This window comes from Gymnodraco acuticeps, unplaced genomic scaffold, assembly GCF_902827175.1.
Source record: "Gymnodraco acuticeps unplaced genomic scaffold, fGymAcu1.1, whole genome shotgun sequence".
NCBI classification, from domain to species: Eukaryota; Metazoa; Chordata; class Actinopteri; order Perciformes; family Bathydraconidae; genus Gymnodraco; species Gymnodraco acuticeps.
In genome coordinates this window covers 1,203,232-1,227,381 of record NW_022990198.1, presented here as the reverse complement: position 1 = coordinate 1,227,381, position 24,150 = coordinate 1,203,232, and the positions used below count along the sequence as shown (strand labels likewise).

The 24,150-nt window shown below is 40.5% G+C and overlaps 4 protein-coding genes across 5 annotated transcripts; 2 read left to right on the top strand and 2 right to left on the bottom strand.

Annotated features, from left to right (window-relative positions):
* Nucleotides 1-55: 55 nt before the first annotated feature.
* Nucleotides 56-4,059, bottom strand: g6pc3 (glucose 6 phosphatase, catalytic, 3). The gene is made up of 6 exons (XM_034218079.1): nucleotides 3,576-4,059; nucleotides 2,737-2,843; nucleotides 2,540-2,630; nucleotides 2,314-2,432; nucleotides 1,658-1,799; nucleotides 56-1,552 (listed from the first exon to the last, which is right to left on the bottom strand). Exons 1-6 carry the CDS (start codon nucleotides 3,791-3,793, stop codon nucleotides 1,210-1,212), a joined length of 1,020 nt encoding a protein of 339 aa, XP_034073970.1. The 5' UTR covers nucleotides 3,794-4,059; the 3' UTR covers nucleotides 56-1,209.
* A 92-nt stretch (nucleotides 4,060-4,151) lies between these two features.
* Nucleotides 4,152-10,304, top strand: lsm12b (LSM12 homolog b). 2 transcript variants are annotated; one of them, XM_034218081.1, is made up of 5 exons: nucleotides 4,152-4,327; nucleotides 6,241-6,374; nucleotides 7,541-7,650; nucleotides 8,627-8,753; nucleotides 9,336-9,670. In XM_034218081.1, the coding sequence occupies exons 1-5, from the start codon at nucleotides 4,201-4,203 to the stop codon at nucleotides 9,387-9,389; spliced, it is 552 nt and encodes a 183-aa protein (XP_034073972.1). In that variant the 5' UTR covers nucleotides 4,152-4,200; the 3' UTR covers nucleotides 9,390-9,670. The 2 variants fall into 2 exon arrangements, with proteins under 2 accessions (XP_034073972.1, XP_034073971.1); XM_034218080.1 differs by lacking the exon at nucleotides 9,336-9,670 and adding an exon at nucleotides 9,677-10,304 and having other exon boundaries at nucleotides 4,154-4,327.
* Nucleotides 10,305-10,548: 244 nt separating this feature from the next.
* Nucleotides 10,549-13,343, top strand: LOC117547371 (leucine-rich repeat-containing G-protein coupled receptor 5). Its single transcript, XM_034218078.1, has 2 exons — nucleotides 10,549-11,523; nucleotides 12,352-13,343. The coding sequence occupies exons 1-2, from the start codon at nucleotides 11,239-11,241 to the stop codon at nucleotides 13,123-13,125; spliced, it is 1,059 nt and encodes a 352-aa protein (XP_034073969.1). The 5' UTR covers nucleotides 10,549-11,238; the 3' UTR covers nucleotides 13,126-13,343.
* A 5,392-nt stretch (nucleotides 13,344-18,735) lies between these two features.
* tmem101 (transmembrane protein 101) lies at nucleotides 18,736-24,150 on the bottom strand. The gene is made up of 4 exons (XM_034217978.1): nucleotides 23,982-24,150; nucleotides 22,728-22,908; nucleotides 20,387-20,533; nucleotides 18,736-19,517 (listed from the first exon to the last, which is right to left on the bottom strand). The coding sequence occupies exons 1-4, from the start codon at nucleotides 24,110-24,112 to the stop codon at nucleotides 19,209-19,211; spliced, it is 768 nt and encodes a 255-aa protein (XP_034073869.1). The 5' UTR covers nucleotides 24,113-24,150; the 3' UTR covers nucleotides 18,736-19,208.

Genomic DNA, 24,150 nt, shown 5'->3' with positions numbered 1-24,150 from the left:
TGTAATGGAGAAAAAAAAGAACATATTTATAAATGGTTACCAACTGAAACACGGCCTGCATGTCAGTCGTTTATTTTACTGAATAATTGTATATTACATACACGGATAATTTGGTGGATTTTGGTCCACAAAACTAAATGTAACAGCAGTGTGACGACAGAGTACCAACCTGTGCAATGTGACTCCCAGAGATACATGTCTTATAGTGTTCAATCATCTTTGACCTTTCAACCAAAGTAGCAGCACCTTTTTGGCCCAAATATGGTGTTTTTCCCCTAGATATGATCAATTTAAGTCTTAATGTTTAATTGTGCACAGAATGTTACCTTATACCTAACATTGTGGACTTTCAAACATTTAGGTGTACTTATTTTACACATCAAAGTCTGTTCACTATCAACAGAGCCGCGCAAAATATGATTAACTCCCTCAAGTGACGTAGGCTAATGGCTTGAGGCTATATTTGCCGTTGCTAGCATAGCACACCTGAATGTCTGAAGCAAACTGTTGGTGGTTGAATTGCATTGTGGGTAATATATGCACCAGGTTTTGACTATATATACAGTCTATGGTTTGACAGGGACGGAGAGTGTAGAATAAACAAAGAAGGTATTTCAGATTCTGCTGCATTGTTATAGGAATGCATTGATAAACCCTTTTGACCTTTCTTAGGTAACATTAACCATTTCTAAATGTTCTTGAAGATTGTAAAGTCTCAATGATTGTAGGTTTGAAGTTTCTTGGCTGTTTTAACCATGTCTAGTATTTTCATGAACAATGGTCCTGACTTTCACGAAGAAAAACATTTTCTGATTCACCAGATATTTTCCTTGGCCTAATCTTTAAGTGCAAAGGATCAACAAGAGGTTTTTCTACAGCCTGGTAACCATCAAGAGCCAGACCCCGCCAAATTAGGTTTCAAAGTCAGGTAACATTTTATTTGAGGCCTAATACCACCTTATCAACACTTATTATTGCTGTATTCACTGCAAATGTGAAGAGAATTCAAATCAGATTCAACCCCAAGAATTCAGTAAAATGAAAGCCAAGAATGAAGGAGCATGAAGTAACAACCTGAAGACTCATGCCATGTGAATTATAAGAGAACAAAAACTAATTTGGAGTATCTAACACAACCATGAATTTGAAAATAGACAGACATTAAAGGTGCCTCCAGAAACCTAGAATCTAAAGTCCTTATTGTAGTTTCTAGTCCTTCTTCTTTTTGTGCGTGAAAAGGTAAACCAGTCCGGGCACCAGCACTATGACAACCTGAGGCACAATGACGAATTTGATGAAGAACAGGCTATAGAAGAGGCCTTGAGGTCGCACCGGGAGGGGCAGACGGTTGACGTGGTACAGTCCCATAGAGGAAATGGCTAGAGACAGAGCCCGGGGGGCCCAGGGCAGAGACCACCCTCCAGGCTTCCAGTACTGGGCCAGCCCCAAACCCAGGAGGGCCCCGCAGTCTCGAGTCAGAGAGGAGAACGGGGCCGTGTCCAAACGGATCCACTCTGCACGGCTGCACCACTTCTTAGCCAAAGTAATAGACCTGTGGAATAGATAGAAACAAGAACAACGTACAGCTTCACCTCACAGAGCTTATTATACAATGATAAGACTCATCAATACACATACATGTTATAGAAAGACTCACCAGGAGAGGTCCAATCCCAGCTGCTGCAGTCCAGCATGCAGCAACAGAGTGCCGAGCAGCAGGCCCATGCTGAAGCTGAAGAAGAACAGCAGGGGGCGACCTTCAGGTACTCTGCGACTCAGGACCACCCCCAGAATGAAGCCTTACAAAAGAACGCTATAGGTTAAAATCTCCAAGGAAAATACCGTGTTTGTTCTTTACTTGTATGGAAAATTACCTCCATGGTATGCTGAAATCTAATGTTAGATAATAGATCTACGTTTAACCTAAAATATGTTTCCATTCCTTTAAAACTGGTCTGAAAAGTGGATTAGACTACAGTGGGAATTGTTACAAATCAAAGAGTCCGAGGTTTTATGGTAATTATGGACAGTTTTGAGTATTTCAGTGATAATTCCATATTTAGAGTGGGGTTGTAAAAGGTACTGTCAACAATATCCACATCACATCCGTATCCATAGTCAGTGTATAACCTACAGTAGATGGCCATCGGCACACCCCTGGTTTGAGAAACAGACAGAAGTACGCTAAGCAACGTTCTGCTGAGCATGCATCAATGTTTTTATGTACAATTATAAAGACAGAGGTAGAGGATTTTACACATATGCCCTACACACAATCCATGTTCTAGCAGGTGCTTCAAACTGTGTTCAGACCTGTGATGGAGCCAGCGATGACCTGGTGAGGGAAGTGGGCGAGGATGAAGATCCTGGACATTCCAACGGCCACCAGCATCACCACATACAGCAGGTAGGGAGCAGCCGATAACACCACACTGGAGACGCACAAATAACGGGATTCATTTGGGAAACAATAGCTCTGATGATCTCCACTTGTTTGATCTGTGAATCTTTTCTTTTTGTTTATCTGAAGTGGGCATACCTGTGAGTCCGTGAGTACAGGAAGGACCCCAGTGTGGACACCACGACCCACCAGACTGCTGCCGTCACCATTGCATGTCCCGACGGACTCCCTGAGAGACGGAGTTCAGCTTTAGAGCTCTGACTTTGCACTGAATTAAGGTTTCGTTCTATGACTTATACAGAAATTAAAATATGTTGTATTGAATGACTGCTCACCTGGGCCTGTTTCACATGTTGAGGAAAACTGGAGAACGTTTGGTTCTCTGTTGACAAACAGACGTGATTCCCCTATCCACCAGAATGGCCTTTCTCCAAACAGCATCCTAGTAAAGAAATCAGTTCACCACACATTAAGTAGAATAATGCAATTTGATATCCATTTGGTCTGTTTTCACCAACTGTACCACATGGTGAAACAACATTACTTCAGTTAGTCTTTGTACTGTATATTAAAGATACTTTGTTTGTCCTAACATTGTTTATCCGACAATCATTTAATGCTTATTTGACTTTCAATTTTGAGTACCCTGTCCTTAAGTCCCATCTCATTCTGAACAGATAACATCCTACAATAACAGTTGTGCAAATAATCTGTTGTTGTTTTTTTTAAGTATTTATGATAGCTATTCGTAGTATGCTCTTGTGATCCGTTACCAATGTTAAATATATTTTGTAATTGTATCTACTACAAAATGCCTAGTATGCCGAGTAATTGTACTGCTGAATATAAAGGGTTCCGCCTTTTATCTGTTTCACATCGGACAGTAGACGGTGTTGAACTGCAATTGCCTTGGGTCTCGAAACTGCAACGAAAACTAAATAAATAATACAATTGTTTCTAACTTCATTTTTGCTTTTTTTTTAAAAAATGTCATAATAATGATAAAGCACAATAGTAGTCGGGGTATCTACCTAACATTAACAAATCTGAATGTCAACAGCACGTTTAGCTTCATGCATTGCTAACATATGTTTGAGATGCCTAACATAACAAAACAGAGAAGAGAAGCTCCGCATTAAACCATGTTCTTATAAACATATGTGTTGTGCCTTACCATTTAAACACCAAGTTTAACCACTCCGATATAGCTGCTACCCAAAGCACAGCTACTCCAGCTCGTTTGCTGAAGAAATATGCGAAAGGAAAGACGAGCAGAAAGGCTGCTTTGGGATCTCCAATATGAGTGATAACCAGCCATATTTTTTCTTGGCTCATCGTCCTCTTCTGGAGACTTTCAGCCATCCAGATGCCTTGGGTGTGAATGTCCTCCATGCTTTCGTCCTACTACTTAGATGTGAATAAAAATAATCAAAATGTAATCCTGATCATGAGTTATTCAGGGGTGGCTGCAGCAAAGCTAGCAGTGCCGTCACATCACCGGTAGGGGGAGCCCTATGAATAGAGAGCGCCACTTTATGGGAGACAAAGCCACAACTTTGTACTTCGATGATTTCAGTTATATTCGAACGAAGTCTAAAATTGAAACAGTTTAATTATTTAGGGATCATGCGGGTTTACCATATACATGGGGATACAACATAGTTTCATTAGTGAATATAATTCGTCGTTTTAGATTGAATGACCGTAACGCGACGTACTTCGACACGCCCCGGTTTCGCCTCACTACGACATCGCGTTGCTTTACGTAAGGCAGGCGCTCCGGTTTCCTGGCGGAGAAGATGGCGGCTCCTGGACCGGGGGAGTATTTCAGCGTCGGGAGCCATGTCTCTTGCCTCACCTGCTTGGGCCAACGTCTGCAAGGAGAAGTGGTCGCGTTTGACTACCAGTCCAAGATGTTGACTCTGAGTATCCTTTGTTTGTTTCGAGCTGCGGCCGGCTCGCTGGCCTGCCTGGCTGCAAGGGCCTGTAGGGTAACCGAAAATATGTCAAATAGTGATCCGCGCAGGCGTAATTGGTGGTAGCTGAGTTACATATCTTTGTCCGTTTTAAATGTGTTCCCTTCTAAGGTAGTCGCCCATCCTTATTGCATCTGTTAAAGGCTTTGCATGTATTATCGGGTCATTTCAATGCTTCACGTTATCTCATTAAAAGAGCATGGGTTGTGAATCCACTCATTGTATTGCCAGAACTCAACATGGATCACTATCTGGCAACGAATCCTAGTAAGGCATCATGGCTGTTTGCTCTCAACAGGCACAAACCGTTGCTAGTTAGCAAGCTATCTGACATTCAGGGCACCTCGCCCCGGCTCCCGTGCACACATTTACTCTATGTAGTTTGTGGTGCCTTTCTTTTGGACAAACTAACGATTGATTTCAAAAACATAATGATAAATGGACACTGAGTTCCTATCCACGCTACAATCAAGTTGCTAGTAGCTCGGCTAACATGCTAATTGTCGGTCAACCCCACACCGCCGCTACTAACGTTAGCTCAATTAACGGTATTAGCATTCCGGAGCTTATCAGCTGGCCTTTTCCCCCACGTCTCAACCCGACCCTTGTGGAACTGTAATTGTACAGTTAATATAGGGTGACATATGTTACAGTTCTGTGTCATTTCAACAGAATTCCAGGGGAAGATACATCAGTAGCTTATTACAACCAACATTAGCTTGCTGGTGATCTTGTCTACCCATTGATCGTGTGTATGTGTGCGGATAAAATGCACATTATTTAGGTGGAATGCTGGACCCACTCATGATTTACATTCATGTATATTTTTGAGGTGTAGTTAACGTCAAGTCAGTGGAGTGAACCGCCAAAGGAATGAAGTCGATGCACAGCGATGGTTTGACAGTTGGCATCAAAGGCCTTTCGGTTTGTGTGACACTTCAGTCCCTTCCAAGAAGAACTGAATCAACATGAGTCTAATTAGTTCATAATTAAACCATCTGAATGAGATGATGAACTAGAACAGCCTGGACATTTCTATTAAGCTTTTTTTAATGGGGTTTAGATGTAATCTAAGCATATGCAGCTCATAATGAAACCATAATGCGTGCAATATGGAAAGTATGAGCAATGTATGTATGCCACTTGAGTGAACATGTAATGTTTTCACTGTCATAACAGGTCAAATTCTGACCCTGACTTGTTTGTTTCTATTGGATCAGTGAGCCACAAAAGTAAAGGTCATTGTGTGAACTAATGCCTTCAATATATTGTAAATCTCACCTAAATATGTGGAAAGCCTGGCTGCTGTACACATTGCTGGAATGACATTGATGAGTCTGACAAGCCCTTCCTGTATTACAGACCAGGCAAGTGTGTTCGATACCTGGGATTTGTAGGGTTTTTAGAACCCCACACTTTCATAGAAATTAATTTGCCACATTCTCCTTTACTTTGTTAAATGTGATGTACCTGTATTGCTGTTCATTCACTCAAAAGTATATTTCTAGGAAAAGAATGGAGGATTTAATCTAAAAGCAAACCAGTGCGCTTTAAGTGGCTACATTTATTTTATTTGTTAAATAATTTGTTAAATAAGTCCAGCTGTAAGCATTGCTTAATTTCCCTTAAAGTCAGTGGTATATCACAGCAAATGGATACTTTATTTGCAGCTGGAAATAAGTGCACCCCCTTGCCTCAGTAACTGGCACCACCTCTCACCGCCTGTTAGTGGCCAGTGTTCTCCCTATCATCAGCTCCTCTGCATGTGTTCAGGTTCCTGAGGGGTCAGATGATCTCCATAGTCATTTTGTCTTGTGATGCATTGTCATGAAGTTGTGTGCCTTGACTTTAGTTCCTTCCAAGAATGTGCTTCCTCCAGCGGCAAGCCGAACCTCAACGACGTCATCCTGATCAACTTAGCCTATGTTTCTGATGTGGACATCATTAATGACCGCACCGAGACCCCACCCCCACTAGCATCTCTGAATGTTAGCAAGGTACGTCTTTCTGTCCTTCTCCTGTGTCAGTGTGATGATAATCACGAGTGTGATGGGACTGAGAGCTGTTCTGTTGAGTCTGTCTGACTTTCCCCAAAGGGTCAGTGTGGAAGGTTCAGATTCATTCATTTGAACAGTTATACATATTCTAGTTCGATATTCATTTGAAAGTCAAATATTTCATTTAATATCTATAGTAATTCATATATTATGTTCTAATCCAACAAATCTTTAACTAGTCTGCCAATGGTGTTAAATACGTCTTTCTAAGGCTTTTTTGTTGCTTTTCTTTCATAACTAAGACAATAAAAGTATAAAACTGGTCAAATAACTCCAAGGAACATGCTTGTGGGTTTTCCAGGTATTTCCTCTATCTTGTAAAGAGTTGAGAGCCTCTCCAATAGGTGAATGTGAGGATGAACATAAGCACCGCCCGCTCGTCTCAAATTGACCAAATCTGAAGGTGCATTCTGGTGAATCTACCCAACTTCAAAGTAAAATGTTGATTGATATCATCTGGCTTTTTCATTGGTCTTCAGTACCAAGGAGGATGCCTGCGTGTGAAATACGAGGCAGTCACTTAATATTTAGTGACTTTATATGGTCAGTACATGTGTACGTATATTAGAGCTTACAAGCCATAATAGATTCTGCTAGAACGAGGCTTAAAAATGATATGCCTTTGCCGTCCTCGCTAACTTGTGATGTGATCTAGTTAGTCGAGAAATATGGACTACTGAGGATCCAGCCCCCTGAATGAGTTCATGCCAATAGAATCAAAACAGATTATTGTCGATGGCTCTTATACTTATTAAAAAATAGACAGAGCTATAAAACAAACCCAGTGTTAACCCTGGTGGCATTTTCAGGGTGTTTTCTACTGAGTTAGAGCTCCTCTAAGCTCCACCCCCTTGGGAGAGAAATGTAAACTCTCATTGTTCAGCCAGTGATAGAGATCACTTTGTTGTGCAAGTATGTATGCAAATCAGATTTGGAAAATGTGTCTCACAGCTAAATATTTAGATTTACCGAAAGACTTAGGAGGACAAATGTTGAAACTGTCCTGTTATTTTTGTAATATGCGAATAGAAAGCTGTTCCTGTTCAAAGCTGTCAAATGAAACACTGTTTGATGTTAACAATGCCTCTCTGCTCCACTCTCCACAGCTTGCCAATCGAGCACGGTCAGAAAAGGAGGACAAGCTGTCCCAAGCCTATGCAATCAGTGCTGGGGTTTCTGTGGAGGGCCAACAGCTATTCCAGACCATTCACAAAACGTAAGAGCTGCAGGTCGCTCAGCAGAGCAACACGTGTCGTTAAGATGAAATAACGCTGATATTGAAATGCTAAGAAAGTATAAAGTGTAACGGCTTACCTCTATTGAGAAGTCTTCAAGATCCAATCTGACCTTGACACACATCCTTTAACCTCTAATAAAGAAAGGAACCAGAGGGATTTGAATGATTTTCATTAGAGCTCAACAAGTAATAATTGAAAATAATCTGACAACTCGGCAGAAACAGGCTGCTGCTTTTATCAAATGGAAAGGAGCTCTGATTATTAAATATTTAGTTGGGGGTATTTAAATAGTTCAGGCATTAAAGTGCAACTGATGCAGTTGATGCAGTACTCCCAGCTGTGCCTTGTTAGCATTCCCAAACCCTGGTTAGGCTTTCGTGAATGAATGAATGACAGTGTTTTTTCCTCAGAGGTATTGTGTACTTGGACACAGACAAACTTTACATTCACTCGTATTTGTTCACCCCTAAATATTTCCCCTCTTTCCGGATGACCCAACAATATGACCTCACCTTTTTAAGCTCTGTCAATTCAGTTAAAACGTTTTGTTTTTTTAAGACACGATTTGACAAACGGAATTATTATTTTAGACGCTTTATTTGTTCATTCAGGATTTGGCTGACTAGAGGAGAAAAAATGCGCAATAGAAAATATCTTTTTAACAATCACACAATGTCTTGTTTTTGTTGCATTATTAAACGCTCCAACACTTTACTTTGAGAGCAACGTCACAATCACAGGAAATTGATGTCTCATTTTTGATCAAGGCATTAAACTATGAAACTTATGAACTTTCTATCCCGCATGACACATATCCTGATTTAGTGGATACTGTGCCAATGATAACAAAGTAATGACATTCCGACAGCGGAGTGAAACAGAATGAAAGTGATTTCCTGTCGTGTCTCGTAGCATTTTGAGCTGCAGGTGTGATGATCTTTCTTTCCTCTGCAGCATCAAAGACTGTAAATGGCAGGAGAAGAACATTATTGTGATGGACGACGTCGTAATCTCGCCGCCTTACCAGGTTGAGAACTGCAAAGGCAAAGAGGGAAGCGCTTTAAGTCATGTACGCAAAATAGTAAGTATGCTTCCTATCTTTACAATAATACTCCAACAATACACAACTTGTTCTCTTGCACCCAGAGTGCTCCAACTTTCTTGTGTGGCGCTTTTTAAGCACTTCTAGTTGAAAATGACTCGGCTTCTTTTGCTAGATAAATGCCTTATAGCCTAGCCAATAAGCATAACCTAAAGATACTCTATCTACTGTTGTGTAAGTAAATCCTCCCATTTGGGAACAGTGTTGCATTTAGCTACAAAGGAAGTCTGAAATGATGAATTCAACATCAAAACAGTGTTGAAATTAAGTTTTGTTCTTGACTTTTAGAGCAATCAGCTAGTTGATTCAGCTTAACATGTGTCCCCTCTACCGCTAAACATACCCTCGTTAAAAAAGAAGCTTTCGGAGTTTGGGTTGAATCAGGTTAATCCCTCCCATCTTCCTCTTTGGGTGTCAAGAACTGTAAAGCACTGGCCAAGTTGGCATTAAAACTATAAGCAAGACATACCAAACGAGACTTAGAAACACATAAAAGCACAAAAAAGTTGGGAATGAGACAAGAAAGCTTGATTGAAGCCCTGTCTGTTCGGTTTCCCATAGTTACTGAAACTGATGGACACAGCCCCCCCAAACTCCATCTTTGGAAAGCTGTAGAGGAAGTTGGTTTCAGATGCTGTTCGACCGGCAGAAAAAGCTCTTGGGTTGGCGCATACCTCCCCAGCATCAACACCCTCCATGTTATTATTTGTGTGAAGTGCTATAATGTATTTCCTTCTGTCTCTGAATAACTGTTTTATATCGCGCTGAAACGCTTTGTAAAACTGTATAGCCTGCTTCACGTTGTTGCTCTCTGTACAGCAACGTCCTGATATGATTTAAATTAGATATTCACAAGATGGTGTCCCCGGTTTTTTTTTAATGTCACGGTTTCGTTCTTGCAGGTTGAGAAACATTTTAGAGACGTGGAAAGTCAGAAGTCCATGCAACGTTCACAAGCACAGCAAACACAGAAGGACTCCACTTTATCTTCTTGAGTTGGCAGCGCGGGTCGGCCGGGGAAGGCGACGCGGGGGTTTTGTTCCCACTGCCAGACTAATTCGGCATTCCTTGTCCTCAGTCCGAGACCACAAGGAGCAGCGCTGTGGGCCCTGGATCCAGAAGATCAAAATACCATTAAATGAAAAAAAAAGACAAAAAAGAAAGAGGAAAGATTAAATCTTAAATTAGACTTTATAAAGAATAATTTAAACATGAACCATAAAGCAACCATAGTTTCCTTAACTAACTTGTCTCATTCTGCCCCCCCCACCCCCACCCCCCACCCCCACCCCCTCCTGTCCCTGAAGCCTTTTTCTTTTTTCCGCCCTCCTTCCTTTGCCTTCAGTTCCATTTCAAAAAGAGAAAACTAGAGCAGTCAGAAAGGCTTGTTAGCTTTATTTTCTGTCATCGTTTCCTTTTTTGCTGTATCCATGTTCTACTGTCTGTATTTTCTGTATTTTAAACAAAATGTGACTTGAAATGCCACACTTTAAAGGACATTTTCTAAAATAAAAGTAACAAAAATTCTGACTGTAATTTTCAACAACTTTTTGAAGAACTCCTGAACACATTCTGAGCAACTGTTGGGCATTATTGAGGGTGGAGTACTAAGCTTGTTTCACTTTGTGGGGTTTTTGAAAATTCAACGTGACATCACTTTTCCTCGGGGGGGCATGAGGCTGTCCCCTCTCGTCATCAGAGGAGGTTTCTCTGGACAATGCTCAGGTTTCTCTCTACAGATTGTTTGGTAGCCTGGTTGTGATGCAGCCATGTAATTACAGGAACCTGAAGCCATCGCTGTTCATAATGAATCATTTAAATGTGTTAAGCCTCCGATTACTCTAAAGCTGCTTTTGGTCGATTTGGTCTATAAAATGTCAAAGTAGTGAAAATATGTTTTGCAATTTCCTTCCGTGTCATGATTTATCTGATAATTGGTACTAAAGTATTTAATTTAATGTACTGAGGACATCGATACTACACAAATATTCCCATTTCAAAAGCTTTTAGAGTTTTTATTAGAAAATAACGTAAAATTTAAGCAGGGGTTATTTTGCCCAATAATCCAAGTGCTGCATCTTGAGTACTTTTTATATCGCATTGTAAATGGTAAAGCATTCATCCCCAGTTCAGTTTTAGAACTCCATATAATCTTACATTTTGTAATGTGATGCAGACATGGCAATATGAAGTAACTGCTTCAATATAAAAGGACAGCTTTATGATCCAAATAGAGCAGCAGATGTAAATCCTTATTTTAGGAGAGGATCCAAAACTGGCCTGGTTTGCTCCCGAGATACGGTTACGTTTTGTGATTATTTGTTTAAGCCTATAATCCCTCTCTAATCAGGAATGTCCAGTGTACGCTCATCGACAATTTCCCGAGGTTACATCAATATCAGCCTCTCTTGGTAGGGAGAAGGTAACATGCCTTTTAGCAGCATCACACAGATATAAACTGAAAATGTCCGTCAGCTGCTCGGTGCTCTTGGTGCTGCCCCTCCTCCTCCCCCCGGGGCTGGGCTTCAGGCTGTGCCCCAGCCACTGTCTCTGCTACCAGTCCTCTGACCTGGTGGACTGCCGTGCCCGGGCCCTGGTCAGGGTCCCCCCCAGCGTCCCCCACGGCACCTGGCTGCTGGACCTGAGGGGGAACTCTCTGACCGAAGTGCACAGCAGGGCCTTCGTGGGGCTGTGGTCTCTGAAGATCCTCCTGATGTCCAACAACAGCATCCAGACCCTGCAGCCACAGGTACCAACACCGTTTCATCTCATATAATACTACAGTGGAGGATCCATATACATCCATGACTCATGTCAAATAAATTATACCTCAAGAAAGAAATCAAGCTTTCTTAGCCGTATGCTACGTACTAGAAACATACAAGGTACGTTTTAAGAGCTGAATGTACTTAAAACATCAACTAAAGGTACTCGTAATTCAGACAAAGGGCTTGTCATACTTTATGATTTAATCAATAATGGTGCATACATGTGTAAGCAGCATTTCAATGTTGCTGACTGGAGGTGGAGGTACCTTTTACAGGTTTAGTTGAAATGGCACCATTTTTCTTTCCATTCCAGCTTGCATGTAACATTTTTATTTAGTCTTCAAAGTATTAACTAGCTGTGAACTTGGGCAACTTATTTGTATTGTCTATGAAGCTGGTGACATCTATTAAGCTATTGATAATTTCCCCCACATTTAATCTGTTCAATGTTAGAAAACATATCTAAATATGTACTCTGAGCCCAAAGTGTCATCCTCAAATTGTTGTACATTTTAAATCAATATCTGGCCGAGAAATTAACATTCATTACACTTATAAAGCTCTCATCAAATGGTTAGCACTTATCCTTGATGAATGATTACAATAATTGGCCATTGTCAAAACACATTTGTTTGTGGAATGACAAATTGGCTGTTTCTGATGTGCTATTAATTAAGGTTGGAGAGTAACATTTGCCCCTGAAATTAGTTTAAGGAAGCAAAGGCCTAATAGTAATCAGTACCTCAAAATGGTGACTTAAATCACTTAAATTCAAAAGGCCAAAACAATGGTGACATTTCTTTTTCCAGTCTCTGTCGTCCCTTCAGTTCCTGGAAAAGCTGGCCTTGAGCTTCAACCAGCTGCGGGGGCTCCCTCCAGACTTCTCCCAGAGCATGTCCTCCCTGAAGGAGCTGCAGCTGGACCACAACCTACTGCTGCACCTCCACTCATCCTCCCTGAGGGATTTAGAAAACCTCAGGAAACTGGACCTCAGTTATAATTGCATCTGGACCATCGATGTGGGGGCTTTCAGCAGCCTGACCCACCTGAGCGTCCTGAGCCTGGAGGGGAACCGGCTGAACGTGCTGACTGACGGGCTGCTAAGCCGGCAGAAGAGCCTGGAGGTTCTGCTGCTCAGCCACAACAACATCTCCCTGATCCAGACCCATGCTCTGGCCCCTCTGCGCAGTCTGACCCTGCTGAGTCTCCGGGGGAACCAGCTGGAGCACATCCGGTTCAAGACCTTCCTGAAGCTCCAGACCACCTCCACCCACCTCCAGATGTCCCTCAACCGCTGGACCTGTGACTGCGAACTGCAGCGGGACTTCTCCAAGATCAGTTACGTTCGACACCTGCATGTGGACGACTACCAGGACATCGTGTGCCACGCTCCGGAGCAGCAGGCCGGGAGCTCCCTGGCCTCCATGGACAGCCAGCTGTGTATCGCTGAGACAGCCTCGGTGCTCGTCATCACCATCACCGTGATGCTGGCTGTCATCGGGGCGCTGGTCAAAGCCGAGCGCAACAGCAAGAAGAACGTGCAAACTGTGACTGAGGACGACTCAGAGAGACCAGAGAAATGAATTTCACTTCTTTATTTTGACCTTGCTCGCTCCTCTGTGAGGTATCCCACACTTCTCCATTCGTATGCTTAGTAAGGAGCATCCTGAGGACCCACTTACCTTAAATATTTGTAATCGCCTTTACAGCTTTCTTTTGTTCATGTCATGCTTTTCCGGTTATTACCCGTCCCCTTGTGTGTTATGAAGGTTTTTCTGCATGTAAACGGTCTGCAGAGTCACAAACCCTCAAAGTACACCCTGTAGCGAGTACAACTCTAACACAGAAAAGACCTCGTTGGACATTTCTCTTTTCCATTGTTTTCTTCCTGGGTACAGTGACGTGCCCATACCCAAATGGACCCATTGGTCCAAATGGACCAATCGGCGGATTTCCTCACACACTCAATCTTTTCTCAGCTGCAGCTCCGTGAGGCTGTGAGTCGGTGGGCCCTTCTCACTTCTCTTATTTTTCATTTCCTCGCTCCTCGGTCTCGGTATCACCGGAAGTTGATTTGTCTGCGCCATCTTGAGTAGCGTCCCAATGGTCTTATTTCTGCCAGAGGATCGAGGAACGAAGAGCGAGGAGCGATAATGGAGGAGCTATAATCGAGGAACCACCAGACCATCCTTCGATTAAATCCTCAGACACTCGCCCCGCCCCCTTACTGTGTATCGCTCTCTGATTGGACGATGCAGCACATGCACTGATAATAATAATACGTTTTATTTCGAGGCGCCTTTCAGGACACCCAAGGTCGCCTTCCAGTGCATTTAAAAGTTAAAACAGCTAAGACAAAAACGATCTGATCTCATGCTTCTTGACATGAGAGCAGTTTCCCAGCGGAGTGAAGAAAACACATGAAACTCACGGGACTCACTCCTCAGTTTATACCGTGTTTTGTTTCAATTCCTGTTTCATTTAGTTACAAATATGTGATATATCTGAACAACAAAGTGGTCAAAAATCATTTTATTCATTTTTTGGAAACATTTTCATGATCGCTTTTTTCGTTTTACATTTTCATTTATTGTCATTTCCATTCAGTCAGTCATTACGTGCTATTAAAATTTTAATGTGCTACATATCCACACAAAGTGTGCAATCCAATGAATGTTAATCTAACTGGGTTTTGATAGATAATATATCTCTTTTTCTTCTCTCAATTATTTTATTTCTATTGTGCACTCTAATCAATATTAATCTAACTAATGTTCGTTTATACATTTTAAGAATGGCGTTTATCTTTTTTGAGAATGAGTTCTTATTTGATTTGATTTATTTGGGTCTACAACAGATGATACAAATGTTTGTGTCAGTAAATGTGTACTAACAGAGGCGGGGGAGTGTGTGGAAATAACGGGGACAGAGCTGCTGTCAGACGATCAGCTGTGCAGCGTCATCACAAACGGAGGTCGCTTCACGTGACGCTCCGGAGGAAAGGACGTCCCATTGCTCTTAAAACTCATTTCCCTGCTTCTCGTGGTTTCCTTAGAGGCTTCTCAATACTCAAATTTCCCCTCCTCGACTCCTCGGTCCTCCGGTAGTGACCCGGAAATGAATTTCAGCGCGCCATTTTGAAGGACATCTCATGTCTCTAAATGCACACCGAGGATCGAGCATCGAGGAGGCTCTCTGGAGGAGCTATAACCGAGGATACAGTGATGGTTCCTCCACGGATGCATTTCCGGGAACGGTGGAGGCGTGACGCACGGCCGGACTTATCTCAGCCAATGACAGCTCTGCATGCATCCCCTGGATATTATTTTAGAAACTGCTTTCATCGCGTCGCGAAGTTTCCAGAGAGAACAGCTGTAAGGTCCGTGCAGAAAGCAGAGCAGTGTGTATAATATATATCACTCAGTATAACAGGCCTACTCTCTTTATTTGCTTTAGTTTAGTAGATAACTACAAACAAAGAGTCGATATTTTTCTAAGACCATTTAGTGCTTCACATAATAAAATACACAACGGCTGTAGCCTGATATGCTTTAGGAGCTGTAGGTGTGTGTGGTACAGTGTGTAGGTGTGTGTGTGGTACAGTGTGTGTTGTACTGTGCGTAGATGCGGCGGACAGACGGTCTCAGTTGGTTTGGTGTCCTCTGCTTACTTTTAATAGGCCTACTTGTAAATACAACTTTTGGCCCGTAATTTCAATTCCCCATTTCAGCGACCAGAGAGAGGGGGGGGGGGATATATCCAGTCTCTGATTGTGTTACGTTATTATGAGAGTGCTGAGCTCTCATACTTTAAATTGTATATATTTATATAAATATATGTGTGTGTGTGTGTGTGTGTGTCCGCATCTGTAGCCTGTTATTGTCTCATTATACCGCACTCTCAATTAATTCAAAGTAAATATGTGGGGGAACAATGTTCAGCTGATCTAACAGAGATTATAAAATACAGTGCTATGACAAAACACTCGACAGCTGAGGCAGCTGATGCCACGTAATAATGAACGGACGTCGCTTTAATATGACCACTCAGAGGAGAGGAGTTCTCATTTCTTTAAACGTCTACTGCTTCCCCTCCTCTTTCCTCGATTCCCCTCCTCGGTCCTCTGCTCGCATCTCCTGTGGGCGGGACTAAGTCTCGAGGAGGGGAGTCGAGGAGGGGAAATTTAAGAATTGAGAAGCCTCTCTTGCGTCTCTCCATGCTTCCCTGGTGGGAGGGACTAGACGCAGGGAAACGACGCAAGTGAGGGACGCAAGGAATCCATTTAACCGAAGTGAGAAGGACCCGGTGTGTGAGCACACACACAAACTCCCAGCCATGCTGCGGGTGTGTGTGTGTGTGTGTTCGGGCTGGGTTTCGCTGTCTCTAAAAAAACCTGATGGCAAATTCTAACTGGTAACATCAACAACACTTATTAACTATACTTTGATTGTTAGATAGCTTAACTTGACAGTGTTCATTTGTTTTAACTCATGGGACTGTTGTATCAATACAGCATGATTCAAAATGTACGGGAACAAAGCGTAATAGAATAATTTGTGTGAATAACCCAGTCAAATGTTTATTACTGGACAGTATTAATTTCAGTTCAAACACAATCCTGTGTTTTTGTGACACTCACACTTGACGTCTGAAAAGTCTACAATATATCAAGTCTTTATGTATTTATATTTTATCAATGGAATGAAAAGGATGTACAGTATTTGTGTGACGGATATTTCACAAATAAACTTCGAACATTCAGAAAAGGTAACCATTAAAGTTATAAAAAATAAATGTCATACTGAATTTATTATTTTTTTACGATGATTATGATTCACTATACTATATACTTTTTCTGATATTTTTGTATAGTATGTCAAATTATGCAAAAATACACATAGTATATATAGTATGTCGAATTCTTCAGAAAAAACGACATAGTATATCGAAAATATATTAAAAACCACATCGTATAGTATGTCGAAAATATGCCAAAAAAACAGTAGTATTTTTAAATTTCAGAAAAATCGATATAGGAAAGTACGTCTAAAAAGATGAAAAAACGACATAGGCCTACTATGTTTTTTCCCTGATATTTCCAACATATGTTGTTTCTGAAATTCTTTTAAAACATTTTGATATAACACACCATGTCATTTTAGAGATGTTTTGGACTTCATATTGGCTATTTGGATTTATTCACATTTTTTCCACATACTGCTTTTTCTTTCGACATGTTTTGATGAAATTATTTTAGAGAAAATACACTATGTTGTGCTTTTTCCCACAATATTTTCGGCATAAATAATATGCTGTGCCTTTTTCAAAAATATTTTTAAAATAATAGACTGTGCCTTTTTGGGTACTATACTATTTTATGAATTTCTCGCAATAGTATACTATGTTATTTTCTAATATCTTGGACATACTTTGCCATGAATTGTCTTGGGATATTTTTGACATGATATACTTTGCAGTTTTTTCTGAAATTAAGTATACTATACTTTGATTCTTCAAATGTTTCAACAAACTACATTAGACTTTTTACAACATACTTTAGCATGACTTTTAGGACACACTATACTATTCCTTTTTTAATACAAATAGTATTACATGAATACTACACAATACATATAGTATGTCATTAAAATGATAGTGCATTATGTTGCAATAATAATAATAAAATGTTATGTATGGCATGTCCAAAGGAAAGTCATTGAACATAACAAAGACTAATTTAGTTAAATATGAATTCATAGTACAGTATGCTGTAAAAGGTTAGAACAAAAATAATTTTAGAGTAGGTCATTAAACAATTCATAGTTTAGTAATTCAAAACATATTCATGAAAGTCATACCATAGTATGTTATATTAAAGTATTGTTTCAAAACACATCATAATAAATAAAGCCAAACAAGTGTCGTCTCATGAAACAGTTCTGGGAGTAACTCTATCTTCATGAATGTTCTAATGATAAGATCCATTTGAAAGATGTTCATTTGGTATCAATTCCAACCTCATAGATGTAAATGGGTTGGAGAAAATAAAACCAAATATATGCATACAGAGCAACCACCTTTCTGAAACAGTTTCTACAAAAACATCCCACTAGAACATTCTTGAAGGAAGGATCTATTGCAGGAGCGTGGAAAGAGACTGGACTGAATGTCTAACCATAGACTGTAAATCTAAGATTGTCAAATCAAATATAGACCATAATGCACTTTCATTCAGCCTTTCATCCTGTGCAAAACTGTTCATTTAAAGCATAGTTACGGTGGTCAGGTGATGGACTAATAGATACATATTATTGCCGTTATATTAGTTTGCACACAATTTTAATGAACTAATAATTCAAAGATGGACAATATGCTTCAGCATGTAACCTAATGCAGGGGTTCCCAACCTTTTTTCCCAAGAGCCCCCCCAAATGACTCCTGTTGGAAGGGGGGGGGTGCGCAACAGCGGTAATTCAAGTTTAAAAGTCTCAAAAATGCTACAACTACTGTCACAAACTGGATGTTAAAGGAGGATGAAAGCGTCATTAAGGAGCACTATTGGAGTGACTTTGATGGTTATTGGACTCAGGATTAATTTATTTGGATTCCCACTGTATGAAGAAATTAAAGGACAGCGCGGAAGTGGAAACAATTCACAAAGGGATTAAACTGTTTAAAAACACGTGCTTAAAGTAAGCCGGATTTTGCCGATGTGTTTATGTGGATTCAAAAGTCGTAAATAATCTACAAAATGGAGGAGATCGATCTGATTGGAGCAACTGTGACAAATAATCCAACTGAAACCGGCATGGACAATGACTATGTTTTAAAAATGCGCTTATCCAGAAAAGCCTGGTTTGGACACTTTACAGGCAGAAGAAACATTTCTATTAAAGAAAGAATTATACATTTCTGTCTTTTTATGCCTTTAATACTAACTTGAATTTTTATTAAAATTAATTAATCAATTATTTTGTATATGTTATTGTAATGTAGAGACAAGGCTTTTAGTGACAATCATGTACTGCCTTGCAATTATATGAAAAAAAAAAAAAAAAAGTCTAAATATTATATTTGGCCTCAAATCATCTGAGGCCTGGTTGGGAACCACTGACCTAATGGATGTACTTCATAAAGTGTGACTAAAATGTTATAATTACATTTGTTGAAAACCACATGATTGCACGAGAGAAAAGCGTCAAAAACACTGTTTATTACAAATAAACAAAACCCCATTCCATTAAAAAAAGCAACATAAGTATAATTTAAGTTTCCCTTTATTCGCAAACCCATATCTTGTAAATATTATACCATTTAAGACTACCTTCCTTGTAGAAGGTATTTTCTCAGTAAATACAGTATCAATACTCAGCGTCATGTTTCAGAGCATAACAGACAGAAACGTAAACATGGATCTGAATAAATAATTAAATTGCGAAAAAGGTAGCCTGTGTTTTTTCTTTTTCTTGCAAAAGCAAAAATACCAACTGGTGGGCAAAGACAACCGACGCTGCTTACACCCAACAGTCTCAGCCTGGAGTGTTCGAGCCCTGAGGTCGCAGAGCGGCGGCAGCAGCTTTGGGTATCAAGTCGGGCTGCTGCGTAAAGCCAACAGTCCCCTCTGACACCTGGGTCTGTTAAAGTTCTCTGTGAGAGCCCAGAGGGTTCAACCGTCAGTGGCCAGGATCAGCACAGCGCCGAAGATACCCACATTGTGCCCGATCAGCTTCATCTGGTTCCAGAACTCCACCTTGCGAGAGTTGTGCCAGTAGCCCAGGTTGCCGTCGATGAGCAGGATCACCAGGGGCAACACCACGGCCAGGACCTGAGCCGCCAGGCGGATGTACCAGCCGGAGAGGAAGGCCAGAGCCAGCACCCCGAACAGAACTTCCAGCAGGGTCAGCGTGATCTCCCCCCCCACGATGTGCTCCACATAGGCCATTCTGTCCTCTTTGCTGTTCTGAAGAGAGTACACCTGGGGGGGGGGGGGGATATTGTGTTACAGGTGGGTTTATCATAACATCATAACACCTGCACTGTTTTACAAGACTTTAACCTGTACTCTCATCTGCACACTTATGTCAATATATGTATCATGTTCACACAAATGCACAACTTTTTATGGTGTGATCTTGTTTTAATAGTTACTTTATTATTGCTGTATTATTATTTGAATTTCTATTCTATTTGATCTTTATTCTTACCCTGTGTGAATCCTGCTTTTCATTCTGACACTGTTGCTGCTATTAACGCCTGAATTTCCCCAAGGGTATAAATAAAGTTTCATCTTATCTTATTATTTGACTTGTTCAGAAATAAACGGCCAACAAGCCTATTGTCATTCATAGAAATGGTGATCATGCGATTGTACACTTATCTCAAATAAGATTATTTCATGTAGTGGTTGCAAGAAAAGCCCAGCAGAACTTTGGTGAGAACAGTGACTGCAAGATAAAGAGGCTTGTAAGGATAATGGCTGCTATAAGTAAATCATTATCAAATAATGAACCAAGCACTTTCTTTATTAATAACTTATTCTGTAAAATTACAAATCCTATGACCAAAAGATGTTCAGTTTACTACATTTAAAAAGTAGAACTGGAGAATGTCTGCTAAAAGGTCCCCAACATGTTCTAATGCTTGATCCCATTTAGACCAACACTTGCTTTGGGCATCGAAATATAATGTGTCTGTTCAAAAAATGCACTTTTTGACAATTGGTCAATAAAATGTATTGCGTGACTTTTTTGGTTCTGTGTTGGTCTCAATGTGTTTTTATATCAGAATTGTTATCTTCATTCAGACAATAATGAAATAAATAAATACAATGAGTGTGGGTCTTACCATGCAGATGAGGTAGACCCCCAGGAACACTTGTCCAGTAGACTGCAGGGATCTGCTGCGGGCTTTCTGTCTGTACACCTCCCCCGCCCCGCTGGCCAGAACCATGAAGCCTCCGATGATGGCCAGCGCTCTGGAGTACATCCGAACCTGCCGGGAAACAACACTCGGGCTGAAATAACAACATAAACAAGTCTATCCTACAGTGTGAATCTCTGATAAAGTGTGACCCAGATCCACGTTCCCCTCATGTGTGACACGGATCTATTTTTAATATTTCAAAACTGATCTAAATCTCAAACATATCCAATTACGGAGAGATTTGACATCTTTCTGAGGAGTCAGAGGTGAGACGGGTGAGACTGACAGTAATAGAAATATCGAACAAAACCAACTACTTCTACATCAGGACGAAAAAAGAAAAGTAGAATATTATATTGTAGAAAAGTTGGAATACTTTTGTATTAACATGGGAATCATTTTGTATTTATGTCATAATTCATTTTATTTCCATTTAAGGGTTATTCCATTTAATTTGTATCAGCCCTAAGAGTTATTTGGCTTTCAATGATTTACTGTGAGGAAGCAATGTCTTGTGATGTCTTTATGTGTATGAAATAGGGATGTGCATCTCCATCACTGAGGCCGATGCGATGCGCATCTCGATACGTTGCCACGATACGATACATTAACGATACATTTGAAACACCAGGCGATGCGATACGATTCACCCCTGTTGCGATACAGTTCGATACGATTTGATTCAACATTATGCGATTCGGTGCGATACGATGCGATTCAACACGATGCAAAAATAATGATACTTCAATTTGGTACGACAGAGGATTTTTGTTTTATTCCTTATATGCAGCAAATCATACATTAACAAAAAAGTGCTTTACATATTTGGTACTGCACATCCCATCATGCCGTTTATTTTTTTACCTTTAAAAGCTCTCCAGAGTACAATTGTATAACACCTCACAGTTAAACAATGTAAGGATGCATTGCTCATGATTAACAATGTGCAAATAACAGCTACCATAGAGCAATGCCCATCCAGCTGCCAGCCTGATGTGCTTAACACTCATTCATAGGCTAACTCACCAGTGAGCAGAAAGCAGTGGGTTCTATATGAACAATAAATAATACAAATAACCTTTCACAAACAGGTATTTCATAACTGCTTACAGTGAGGAATACATTTAAATTATTATTGGCCGTCACAGGCTGCTGTAAACTAAACACCACTCTCTCTGACAGAACACCTCACTGAGTGATTTAACTCATATGTCTAACTTTGAGGTTTCTCTTTTCAGCCGCAGACCCCATGTCGCCTCTTTATGTGCGTCGCTAAGTTCCTCGTACTACTTGTGTACTTTAAATCGGCTCGGCATCGTTAACAATTTGCGAGCGATTTTTCAAGTTGACCGTCTGTAGTATATAGTGCCGCGCACATATACCATCAGGACGTTACTGATGGGGTGCGGCTGCGGAGTGATACTGTGTGTATGCAAGCCCGCATCTAGGACGGATCTATGTATCATGGCTATAGACCTGTTAAGTAATAAAGATACCTCATACAAAGGTCTACGGATACCTTATTACTCTCCATGACCTGCGGTCAACTATATAGCATAAAGGACTATTACACCGTCTTTCTTGAACAATCCGAAGTGTTGCCAAACGTTTGATTTGTAGGTATTTTTCGGTGCGCTGTGTTTCTCTTTCTCCTCGACTTCCGTGTGTGTTGATAACTGAGACTCTCGGCCTCCGTAGTGGCGAAGATATCAAAGATCGTATCTGCTGAGCGTTGACAAGATTAGGGGATTTTATATGAATGGTTTTTTTATATGAATGGTTTTTTACCGATGCAAAGACGCTACGCAATCGATGCATCGCGAGTTCAACCCGGTTCAACCCAAACTGTAGCCGATGTGCACTCTTTCAACCGGTGCACTCGCATCTTGAACGTTTATGCCGGTGCACCGATGCGAATCGGTGAATCTTAACATCTCTAGTATGAAAGGTTCATTCAAAGATGCAATTTAAGCCAGGTTTGGACATTGTTGTCACAGCAGCATTGTTGTTTTTAAAAATAGAACAAAATACACATTAAATCAACATTAAGAGTTTTACCAAAAAAACTAAATAATGTATACCATAACTGACATTAGAAAGCAGGGATACTGAATCAAAATGGGAATACACAGGGAGTCTGGCAAAGACTGTGTACACTTGATGCACGAGTTGCATTTTTATATTTGATATAACTGGTGTATAATAATACCTGTGCGTTACTGCACATTAGCTTTGTGACTCCAAACCACAGAAGCTAACTCACCTTAAGCCAGTCCCCGTAGTGCACTTGTTCTCCAACATACGATGCGTACGTGCTGACGGCCAGTTGTATGGCGGCGCCCACTGCAAACCACCTCCTCTTCACCCCGAAGGACATGAAGCTGGCACACAGCACCGCAGCCCCCATGTCCACGTACAGGTAGGGGACAGGGATGTCTGGCTTCCTGGAGAGGACAATGGATGCAAAAAAACTTTAAAAGTACAGTAAAAACAAGTCTAAGTATATATATATATATATTTTGATCCCTGTTGGCACCGTGCTAGTTGGCAGCTTGTTGCAGGAGCGCGCTGTGTTTATAGATTTTCCCAAGAATTTCACAATTTTGAGGTCAATGAAGTATCCATCATATTAAAAAAAGAATGCATATTATAGAATCTCTTTAAATATTCTAGTAAAAATGATAATAGTATGTCATGGTAAAGGTATTCCATAGAAACATCTTAGGATGTCATTAAACATGTATCTAAAACATTTAATAACAAGTCATAATATAGTATGTTAAAAAAAAGAAAGCCATAGTATAGAATGTTAAAACATGTAATTAAATTGTATGTAATTCAATATTTATCAAATAACGATAGTATAGTAGGTAATTAAACATTTATTAAAACATCATAGTATCATATGTCATAAAACGTATAGTAATGTGTCAATTAAATGTATAGTATAGTACTACAAAAGTCAAAGTAGTGTGTCAACAAAGTCATGGTATATATGTACAAACAAAGTAATAGAATGGAATAATATCCCCCAAAGAGAGGCAGACAGGTAAAAAAGGTTGATATAATTACAGGACAATTCAGAGGGGTGTGGTGGTCCAAGTCAAACCAACCCACCACAGACTGAAACAATACACGCCCAGTGTATTTAGGATTAAAACCACCATTACTACCAGGATAAATTACAGCCTTTTATCCTTCCGACTGGAAATTACAGACAAGGCTAAATATAACTTGTCTTTTTAATTTAAACAACTCCATATGGCGGAAACTTACGTCTGAGGTTTTTGCTAAAATAGACCCCAGCTAAATTGGCTAACATGAAGCTAGCTGGAACTTTGAACATAGCATATATTAAAGTTAGACTAGCACGCATATTGTACAGTAATAATATCTGTCAAACTATATAATGCTTCGAGAAACATCTTGATAATCAAGGCTGATAAACGCAGCGTTAGACTGCCGTTAGCTAGCTTGCTAGCTCGTTTCTAGCGCTATATTCTCCAAACCTGTTTACCTTTTTGAGTCCGCTCGTTCAGCAAACAACATCAACATGGTGAAGCAGTTCCAAAACCCGAACCGGGTCAAAATAAATGCTCCCAACTGGCTGAGAAACCTTAAAGTCTGCTTCCTACTGGGAGCTGCCATTGTTGATGCAATCTATCCGCCAACGACACTGCGACTAT